Raw genomic sequence first — 10,131 nt, 5'->3', positions numbered from 1 at the left:
CTGATAACTTGATGGCGTGGTTAAGCAGCAAGCTGACACTCGAAAGAGCCGAAAAGTTGAGAATTGGAATCTCTTGAATAATAAAATCAAAAATTAAATTCAAAACTTATTACAAGATAGAAGTTAGAACTCTTAAGAAAAAACATCAAGCTGATTGAAAATTCGGATTGATTCAAATTCAATGCCCAAAGAACACCACAGATACATACACACATACAATAACTTTTCCTCCCCTCAACCTTTGTAGCGTTAAATCATGGGATTTGAAATTCGTAGAGAATTTGCCACAGATCCACAGCAGTAGTTCAATTTTCATCCTCATTCAATTTATTGAGAATGTACTACTTGGTACATCCAGTAAAATATCACATGGGACTCAAAATCCATACAAACTTGTAGTAGTAATAGGAGAGGGTATTTCAATAAATCAAAAACTAAACTACTTCACTTGTGATCGACAACGGTAAAGCCCAATGAAAACACTACCTGCCGACCCAAATTTGAATATGAAATATGGCAAAAGAAAGTTTAAAAAAAAAAGACAGCTAAGATACCTAACAAGAAAGCAAAAAACTGAAAGAGATTGTGACCCTTTCTGCATACCAGACAAATACTTTCAACATAAAAAGCTAATGCACCTAAGCAGTGTCTGCTCTGCCTAATACTGTGACTAGACGAACACGCCCCCAACTTGGATGCAATAGCAATAGGTTTATACAATGCAAGTATTTGATTCAGATTGAGGTTACTCCATTAGGCTCTTAAGCATGCCTGGCCTGAAAATCCTTCATGAAAGCCACCAACTTCTCAACCCCAGCCAAAGGCATGGCATTGTAAATAGAAGCCCTCATACCTCCCACTGACCTATGTCCCTTGAGCTGCACCATCTTCTCCTTAGCAGCCTCCTTGATAAACTCACCCTCCAGCTCTGATTTCTCCAAAGTGAAAGGCACATTCATCAAAGACCTCACAGACTTCTCAACAGGGCACTTATAAAACCCTTTGCTCCCATCAATTGCACTGTAGAGAATCTCAGCTTTCTTCTTGTTCCTCCTCTCAACCTCCCCCAACCCACCTTGCTCCAACAAGTCCTCAAACACCAACCCACACATGTAAATCCCATAGCAAGGAGGGGTGTTGTAGAGTGAATCGTTCTCATCATGGATCTTGTAATCAAACATCACAGGTGTGACACCCTGTGCATTCCCAATGAGGTCCTTTCTGATGATCACAATGGTGACACCAGAGGGCCCCACATTCTTCTGGGCCCCAGCATAGATAACCCCAAACCTTGACACATCCACAGGCTTGGAGCAGAAATTTGAGGACATATCAGCAACCAAAACACCACTCTTGGGAACAGGGTAGTCCTTGAACTCCACCCCATGGATGGTCTCATTGGCACAGATATGAAGATACCCAGAATTGTTGTTCTGCTCCAAATCGTGAAAAGATGGGATCTTTGTGTACTTTTCGGGTTTCCCAGACCAGATCACGGTGGGCTTGCAGTACTTCTGCGCCTCCTTGGCGGCCTTGTCGCTCCAGGAGCCGGTGACGACGTAGTCGACGGCGGAGTCGGGGGAGGAGCAGAGGTTGAGGGGGACGGCGGCAAACTGGGAGGTGGCGCCGCCCTGGAGGAAGAGGACGGAGTATTCCGGAGGGATCTGGAGGAGGGCGCGGAGATCCGATTCGGCCTTTTGGATTATGGAGAGAAACTCTTTGCCGCGGTGGCTCATCTCCATGACGCTCATGCCAGATCCGTGCCAGTTGTAGAGCTCGGATTGGGCGCGGAGGAGGACGTTTTCCGGGAGGGTGGCGGGGCCGGCGGCGAAGTTGAAGACGCGATCTTGGGAGTGGGTGAGGGGCGGAGCTTGGGTGTGGAGTTGGGTGGCGCATTTGATGGATGTGGGTTTGAACTTGAAGGAGGAAGAAGAGAAAGGAAAAGAAGGTTTGGTGCGGTTTTGGAAGAGGCCGGTGTGAGGGGATGTTGTTGCCATTGACATGGTTATGGTTATAGAGAGTTTGGTGTTTTCTTTTTGGTAATGGAAATGAAGAATGGAGGAGGTAGCTGTTGCTGTTTGTTGTGGCAAAGGTCTGAGGCAGAAAGATGGAGGATTTATATTGAGACAATTATTAATAAAAATACTTGAAGCAACTCATCTAATAGATATATTATATTATAAATAAATAGTATCATTCTATTATTATATGTAACATTAATGATAGGTTTAATAAATATTTATAAATGTAAAAAATTATTAAATTTATTTAATTATCAATTCCTATAAAAATATATTTAAATATATCATTAAGTTAAATATCAAATTTTGTAAATAAAATAAATGAATAAAAATAAAGATATGGGATGTAAGTATATATTCAGAATTTATATGTTTAAATAATAAAATTCGTTATGTTTTAGAACTTACGACTAGTTCTCTTTTGGATTTGGGTAGGTATACAGTGAATTTAATGCATTAGTACTAATCTTTTTTATTGTTTTGTTTTGTGTGTGTATTAGTTTTAAATTATATCTTAGATTGTGTCAATAATTGTGCATGGTTTTTTTAATGTAAATAGCCAATGTTATAGGTTTTATTAATTAATGTATCAAGGATATGGTTAAGAAATTAATTAAAAATTATGAAATTTTTATCTATAGTTTCTTAATTAAAAAAGCATTTGCTATAATTTTAATAAGAAAAATGTTAGTAATATATTTTTAACACTTTTTTATTGATTAAATTTATTAAAAATTACATAATTTGGTAAGTTTTACATCTTATTTAATTTCTCTCTCATAATTTATAGTTTTCAATAATTAAAAAAAACAAGATAAATATAATATTTAAGGTCTAAACTTATGATAATATTTATATAAGATTAAACGATAGTATAAAATATTTATTTACAATTTATCTTTTCATCTCTTTTATTGTGTTACCCCGTTTTATTTTATTATTTCTGTCTTTTTCTTAACTCCTAATTATAAAATAAAAATTATGAATAGAAACAAGTTTCTGCTCAAAACGTTGGCCATCAAGCAAATGTCACAATCGTATCTACGAGTGCAATGCAATTTGCGAAAGATGCTGTTGGTGGTACAAAGTTGGTGTGTCGTGTGTAATTGGAGAGTAGGAAAGAGGGAGTGAGATATTTGTTTTTGGTTCATAATTTTATTATTCTACTTTAGACTTCAATTTTGAATTCTCCTCTTTTAAAAGGAGACGAAGTTGAGAGAAACATTAAAAAAAACCTCTCATGCCAAGATGACTTGTTAGCGGGTTACATATTCAAATATCAAAACTCAACCTTCCGTATCACATAATTTTATGTTAATTAATTCACGCGTTTGAGAGTTAATATTTTATGATATATAAAACTTTTTTTTTATTCTTTTCTATTTAATAACCAAAAAAATAAAATTTCCAATCACTAATCATAAATATTAAAAATTGATGTAAAATAAATGTTGAATATAATAATCAGAAATATTTGTTTTCTAAAAATAATTTAATATTGATAAATAATACTATTAAATACTTTTGACCTGTGTGTTTAAACACTAATTCCCAAAATTAATAAAAGAATAACTAATTTAAATTTTGCAAAAATATTAGTTTTGTTTCTTTTCTTTTTCTTATGTAGTGAGAATTAAAAAATATTTTTTCTAAAAAAATTATGGTTTACTTTTTTTTAATTTTTTAGCCTCTAAAATTTGTTTGTACTGCACTTCAAACTTAAGATTTTTATATTATTTTTAGTTGGTAAACATTAGATGAGTTACTTAAAGCCAAAAAAATTTTATTATTATTATTTAAAATTAGTTAAACAACAATATTAATATAAGTAACATCATGTCATTCACTCTTATAGTAAATTTTGTTAAACAAATTGCTTCACTTAAAGCAACTCTTAGAAGCAACGTCAAATATGACTTCACAAATTATGTTTGACAAAAAAATTTAAATTATTATTATCAAACTCAATAAGCTTATCAATAATTTGTAATTAGGTAAAAGGATAAAAATATTTTACGGTATGAATAGATATCCTATTTTCTCTATTCATAAATAAAAATAAAAGGGGTTGATGTTTCTTTCTTGGATGGAGAGTGTGGTGATATATAAATAATAGTGATTTTTTTAGCAACCTACACACACATACTTAAATATGTTAGTTACCATAAAAAGGATATTATAAATAATGATATTTAAAAGTAACATAATAAATCGTGAAGGTACTTACTTTATTCTGCTATAAAAAATTTATTTGATAAACTTAATTTTTTTTTCAATAATTATTTACACATATTTCATTTTATCAATCGGATCTTTAAATTAAAATTCTTATTGAATAATTAAACATAAATTTTTATAAAATGTTAAGACACTATTTGGTATTTAATTAAATAAACTAATTGAACGTAAAGTGTATTCGTAAAAAATATAATTGAGTACACTATCAAAATATTTAATGATAATTTATAATTGAGTACACTATAAGTGTATATCTTGTTTTCTATTATTTTTATCTATCCTTATTTTTTTTTATCACATTATATCATCATACAAACCTATGGGGGTCGGTGTAGTGGTGGGATAGATGGCATTACATCATGTTTTAGGTTCGTTTCCACATTTCCTCTTTCTTCTCTATTTTTTCCGCAAGGTAATCCATCCAAAATATTCAAGCCAAGCCCCATATAAAATTATAAATATTGTGTTCTAATTGAAAGCATAGATGAAAAAAGTAGCATTGCCAGGCAAGGTTGCATCTTGCATTTGTGGCATGCTCTCAAAACAAACCACACTTCCAAAAAAAATTTCAGCACGAAGGTTGGTTCTATATGCCGTATATACATAAAAGGAAAAAAATTATCAAATACTTCTTGAATGAATGAAATTATTTCTATGCCATCGTTTCAATTATTTTGTTCAATGGAAACAAGAGAAATACAAACTCAAATGGACGAAGTATGTTCTGTTCAGTTAGAACATAACAGAAAAGAAAAAAAGGTGGAAAAATAACAGAACAATAAATACTCTTCAGAGAAAAAAAAAAACATCAGAGGATTATGAAAATCCTCTGAACAATATATGTGCAACCCAAGTTGCTCTCACATGTGGGCCCCCAATTATGAAAAGTCATATGTATGATATCATGGTGTTGTTAGTGGCTGTACGTACATGGCCTGCTACAATGGTTTCTCCAGAAGAAAACGTGGTGGTTCACATTTTGCAGTATAGCTAAATTTAGATGAGCAGTACTTCCTATGTACCCCAGTTAGTTTCCCATTCCCAGCCTTCTGATGAAAATCAGCCATTAATGTTGAGCACTCTCTGTAAGTCACAATTAACCACACATTAGTATTTAGCATAGCATGTCAAACTACTGGATGAATGGAACATGAAAAAGGCACTGAACTCAATGCACACTTACAATAGCTGATCTTCTGAGTAATTGGAGTGCCATTCACATGTTTTGTTCCATTGTTTGAAACCATAAATTGTGCATTGGGCTGTGTAGACAGCAGATGCTGCTAGCAAAGATGGAGGGAACTTCAGCATCTCATACTCCACAAGAGTTAGCTCTACCAGGAAGAAAGCCAATAACTCAAGCTGTTCCATGTTGAGGAATAGAGGAAACAAAGTTAGTAATTATGACATTGCTGGTTTTGATTTAAAAAAAAAAAAGACTTAAATTTTTGGCAGAAAAATGAGTACTGACCTTTCTGTCTGCTTGAGCTGCCTTTAGGAACCTTTTCATAAAAACATATGCCGTTGGCACAGACATGTTAAACTGCAATGTGTTCACCATCAACTTCTCCTGCAGGGTTTACAATGAATTTAAGTTAGTTTAATGTTACAAATGCAAAAGTTAAAGGTGTTGTCACAATGAGGCAAAAAAATGATACCATTTCAAGAACTTCCTTCCTTGTGTATGCTTTGTCTGATATGAGAATTAGATCCCCCACCACAGGTACAGAAACTTCTTCGTACTTGCATGCCAAAAGCATGGCAACTAGACCAACCAACTGAAGCTTCTTTCTTACCACTGTCTGTTTTGCCAAAAATCGATCTATAAGATTGACAGTGAGAAACAACGTCTCGTGCAAGAGGTCAAATTTGTCGTGCACCTGAAGGATCGAAACAAACATATGAATGTTTAGGAATTTAAGATTATATTGTATTTGATCCATAAGGCTAAATATATCAGCATTTTTTAAGCAGTGACTCAAGAAGGAACAGTTAATATACCTCAATTAGCCAGTCAATCAGTATAGCCCTCATCCTTTCATTAATGTCAAATTGTTGTGCCATATAATCCGGCGAGACACAGCTAGTACCCTGCAATGTAGTAAGCCCCATTAGTCATCAAAATTCATAAGGCATTCCCATATAATTTTGATTTCCAAAAGTAGTAATGTGAAATATGCTCTACTGGGTAAGATTTAACAAAAAAATGCAAATTCAACATAGTGCATATCGTCTGCGGGATATAATAGGGGGGAGACAATAGTTGGTGGTAAATATTCAATTCATATAATTGGCGCTTTGCGAAGTCAAACTACATTTCTGAATGAGAAAGGCTTTTAGTGGAACTAGAAAATGCAACTTCTGGAGAATAAGATGAGGATGGATCTATAAGAGAAATTAGGACGACACAATGGGGGTAGGAGTTCAGATGCAGTGCTCTCACAAGTTCAATTGACAAATTAGAATTCAGCCAGTATCCCATTTAAAGTTAAAATGATTCCAAACAATCAGAAAAGTGTACCAAATCCAAACAATTCATTCCAAATGTACCTCCATTTTTCTGTAGTGGGCATAAAGATCTTCAATATAGTCCACGACTGCAAGAGGGTTGTTTGCATCACAGGTATCAATGTCCAAAACAGTCTCTTCAATTATATCCTCCATCTCAACTTCCTCCTACCAGGCCAATTATTGCACCATCACCAACTAAATTTCGAAATGTATTTGCGGTACAAATAATAAACAAAATCGACATTTAAAAGAAAATACCATCTGATCTGATTCACTATGCATTGGTTCTGTCTGCTCTAAAGACATTGGCACTGGCTGGTCATCCGTAGTTGGCTTGTGTTCTTCATCGACAAATATGCTGTCTCCAAATCCATTCGAATTTGAATTCCCCAAGTTTGACTTCTTGGTTCCCTGTTTCAAATTGACCGCCGCCACTCAAAAATCTCAGTTTCATCTTTCAATTAGTCAAAGGATCTGTGCAAAGCATCAAATTTCATCATAAAAAAGAGTCTACCTCGGCACGATTTTTCTGTGTGCTAGCAATTTGTGCAGCAAACCTCCTAAAAGCAAATCAAGATGAACAATCCGTTACATTGAAACTTATAATAAAAAAATCACTATTCCATTTCCTCCACTCTAAGAAAAACAATCACTTCAATTTCAAAATTCAAATACTTCACTTTTTTCACCAAATCAAACAAAAAGGATCACATCCTCTCACCTTGTGATGGGTCGATGCCCTGGATCCGCCTGCTTCTTCTCACAAACATCGTGTTTTCTGCGCGCCCCCACAAATCAAAAACCACACCATCAACAACACATTCCATAAAAGACTAGAAATTCAAAAGAAAAAAAGAAGAAGAAGGGCACGCATAATCGGAGAGAAAAAAAAATTACTCTGCCAATGCCCTTTTGTTAACAACACAAGGGTAAGGTCTCCCTTCCGCCACCAGATCCTGATTGATCACGCTCAAAGCCCTTCTGTTCTGCCCCATCTTTCTGTTCCCCACACATTCTATCCCTCCTATTACCAACAACCCATAAAAAACAAAATAAAAATCAAATCTTGTTATTATTATTATTATTAAATCTAGAATCTTGCTGCCTTAACATTGGAACCGAAACCGAAACCGAAACCTCCACTTAATAATACCTTGAAAACTTGTGGGGTTGATTGGTTTAGAACTGTTCTCATCAGATATCTTCATTGTTGATGAACAAACAAACAAACAAACAACCAACCACACACACGCACTCACACACCCCAAATGATCAGAACAAGAAGAAGGGCATGCAGTGAAATGCAAGGTTATGTAATATAGGAAGGGGATGGGAGAAGATAGGGTATTCTACAAACAGTGACACGACACTTACAATCACTATTACACTGAAAGGACATTCAACGGGTATTTGTCCGGGGACACCACTTTTCAAAAAAAAAAAAATTTAACGGCTAGCTATTAGTGGCCGTTGGATCCTTGAACTTGTTGGCAAAGACATTACTTTATTTTTTGTTTTTTTATTTAATTTTGTTGTTACGTTTCCACCCTAGCAATAACGGTAATAACATGTGGAGAAGCGTGTCCCCGTAAACAACCCTTCAGCCTCTTTTTTTTTTTTTTTCAAATCACAGTTTACGCTTTACCATACTTTCTTGGATCTTTAGTTTAAGGTAAATAACATTATTCACATTAGAATTAACATTAATAGTAATAATAATATCATAATAATACTTTCTTTGTAATATTTGATAGAATTATTCGACACAATTTGTGTTCATTCATTGCAAAATCTGCAAGGGAGTGTGCCAGGTGGGTCAAATATAATAATAGGACAGATTTATGTGCACAAATTGGGCAAATTGCTTAAAGTAAGTCCCTTTAGAAACTAATTCATTAAAGGGGGCTATTTTGAAACTTTTTTCAGGGGGTCTGTTTCTGAAGGAGACTCGCCAGTGGAGTTGGCGAGTTGGACACGTGGCAGCGCCTGGTGGACTCACCAGTGGAGTTGGCGAGTTGTTGTCCACGTGGTGGGTCCCGCGACTCGTACTGGCGAAATGTTTTTTTTACGGAAATTTTTTTTTAACTTCAAACGGGTATAACTTGTGGTAGGAATGTCTGTTTGAGGTCTATAATATGTTAAAATGCTCCGAAATTAAAAATGAAGAATCTCCTTGGCAAAATTCCTTGAAAGGGGATTTTGGTCAAACTCATTTTTTCCAAAAAAAATGGAATTTTTAGATTCAAACCCCCCCATTTTTTTAATCTTAAAATCCCTATTTTTGAGCTACTTAGAGGCATTTTTTGGAAAAATGAGTTGACCAGATCTCCTTCGGGAATTTACCAAGGGATTCTTCATTCAATTTCGAGCATTTTGACATATTATGGACCTCAAACGGACATTCCCACCAAAAGTTATACCCGTTTGAAGTTAAAAAAAAAATTCTGTAAAAAAACATTTCGCCAGTACGAGTGGCGGGACCCGCCACGTGGACAGCAACTCGCCAACTCCACTGGCGAGTCCACCAGGCGCCGTCACATGTCCAACTCGCCAACTCCACTGACGAGTCTCCTTCAGAAACAGACCCCATAGAAAAAGTTTCAAAACAACCCCTTTTGGAAATTAGTTTCTAAAAGGGACCTAATTTGAGCAATTTGCCGCACAAATTGTACAACGATACATGGATATTGTTTAATATTTGTTTCATGTTGAATTGTTTCTTATTTAAGAGAGGACATTAAATAAATTCCATTTGGAAATATTTTCATTTGTTTCACTAGATTATCTTATCATTTGTCAGTTTTTTAATTTTTATTATTTCTATCCTAATAATTATTCACTACTTCTTTATTTTTAATTATTTCTAATTTTTACTTCTATCCTAATAACTACCCGCTACTTTTTATTTTTAGCATAGTGTCTCTCTACTAGTTTTAATAAATATTTTAATAACTTTGAAAATCTATAAATGTTTTTCATTTTTTTAATGTAATAAATATTTTGATAAAATGTATTTTAAATCTCTTGAGATTTAGTTAAAATTAATTTTAGTCCCTATATTTCAAAAAATTATGATTTCCTATATTTCAAAAATTATGATTTTGATGGATTCGATTCCTCCTTAAATCAAATTTAAAGACTAAAATATATGGTCAAAGAAGATATACTAAGATGAAAACTATTATTTTTAAAATGTAAAAACTAAAAGTAATTTTGACTAAATTTTAAGAAACTTAAAACACATTGATAACTTTTTTTTTTGGGTAAAGAATCACATCAATAATTTTAACAATGATGATTTTGGTTTGCATGATTTTAGTTCTTTTATTTTTTGAAATGTTATGAATTTCACATTTCATAT

General features: G+C 34.0%; 2 protein-coding genes across 2 annotated transcripts; both read right to left on the bottom strand.

Annotated features, from left to right (window-relative positions):
* Positions 1 to 301: 301 nt before the first annotated feature.
* On the bottom strand, positions 302 to 2,148 carry LOC100798600 (phosphoserine aminotransferase 1, chloroplastic). The gene has a single exon (XM_003517092.5). It carries the CDS (start codon positions 2,001 to 2,003, stop codon positions 762 to 764), a length of 1,242 nt encoding a protein of 413 aa, XP_003517140.1. The 5' UTR covers positions 2,004 to 2,148; the 3' UTR covers positions 302 to 761.
* A 2,743-nt stretch (positions 2,149 to 4,891) lies between these two features.
* On the bottom strand, positions 4,892 to 8,152 carry LOC100798068 (G2/mitotic-specific cyclin-1-like). The gene is made up of 11 exons (NM_001365106.1): positions 7,924 to 8,152; positions 7,668 to 7,794; positions 7,492 to 7,548; positions 7,285 to 7,330; positions 7,029 to 7,181; positions 6,810 to 6,935; positions 6,261 to 6,350; positions 5,918 to 6,139; positions 5,731 to 5,829; positions 5,443 to 5,621; positions 4,892 to 5,342 (listed from the first exon to the last, which is right to left on the bottom strand). Exons 1-11 carry the CDS (start codon positions 7,976 to 7,978, stop codon positions 5,198 to 5,200), a joined length of 1,299 nt encoding a protein of 432 aa, NP_001352035.1. The 5' UTR covers positions 7,979 to 8,152; the 3' UTR covers positions 4,892 to 5,197.
* Positions 8,153 to 10,131: the final 1,979 nt, after the last annotated feature.

The sequence above is a fragment of the Glycine max genome, chromosome 1 (genome assembly GCF_000004515.6).
Source record: "Glycine max cultivar Williams 82 chromosome 1, Glycine_max_v4.0, whole genome shotgun sequence".
NCBI lineage: Eukaryota > Viridiplantae > Streptophyta > Magnoliopsida > Fabales > Fabaceae > Glycine > Glycine max.
The sequence above is the reverse complement of the archived record's forward strand: the minus strand, read 5'-3'. Positions and strand labels throughout refer to the sequence as shown.

What these genes read in the sequence shown, in the direction of transcription:
- LOC100798600 (XM_003517092.5), bottom strand. Translation starts at nt 2,003, where the DNA reads ATGTCAATGGCAACAACATCCCCTCACACCGGCCTCTTCCAAAACCGC.
- LOC100798068 (NM_001365106.1), bottom strand. Translation starts at nt 7,978, where the DNA reads ATGAAGATATCTGATGAGAACAGTTCTAAACCAATCAACCCCACAAGT. An exon ending in CACAGAAAAATCGTGCCGAG is followed by an intron (nt 7,182 to 7,284) that starts GTAGACTCTTTT and finishes AATTTGAAACAG; the next exon opens with GGAACCAAGAAGTCAAACTT. An exon ending in CCCACTACAGAAAAATGGAG is followed by an intron (nt 6,351 to 6,809) that starts GTACATTTGGAA and finishes ACTACATTGCAG; the next exon opens with GGTACTAGCTGTGTCTCGCC.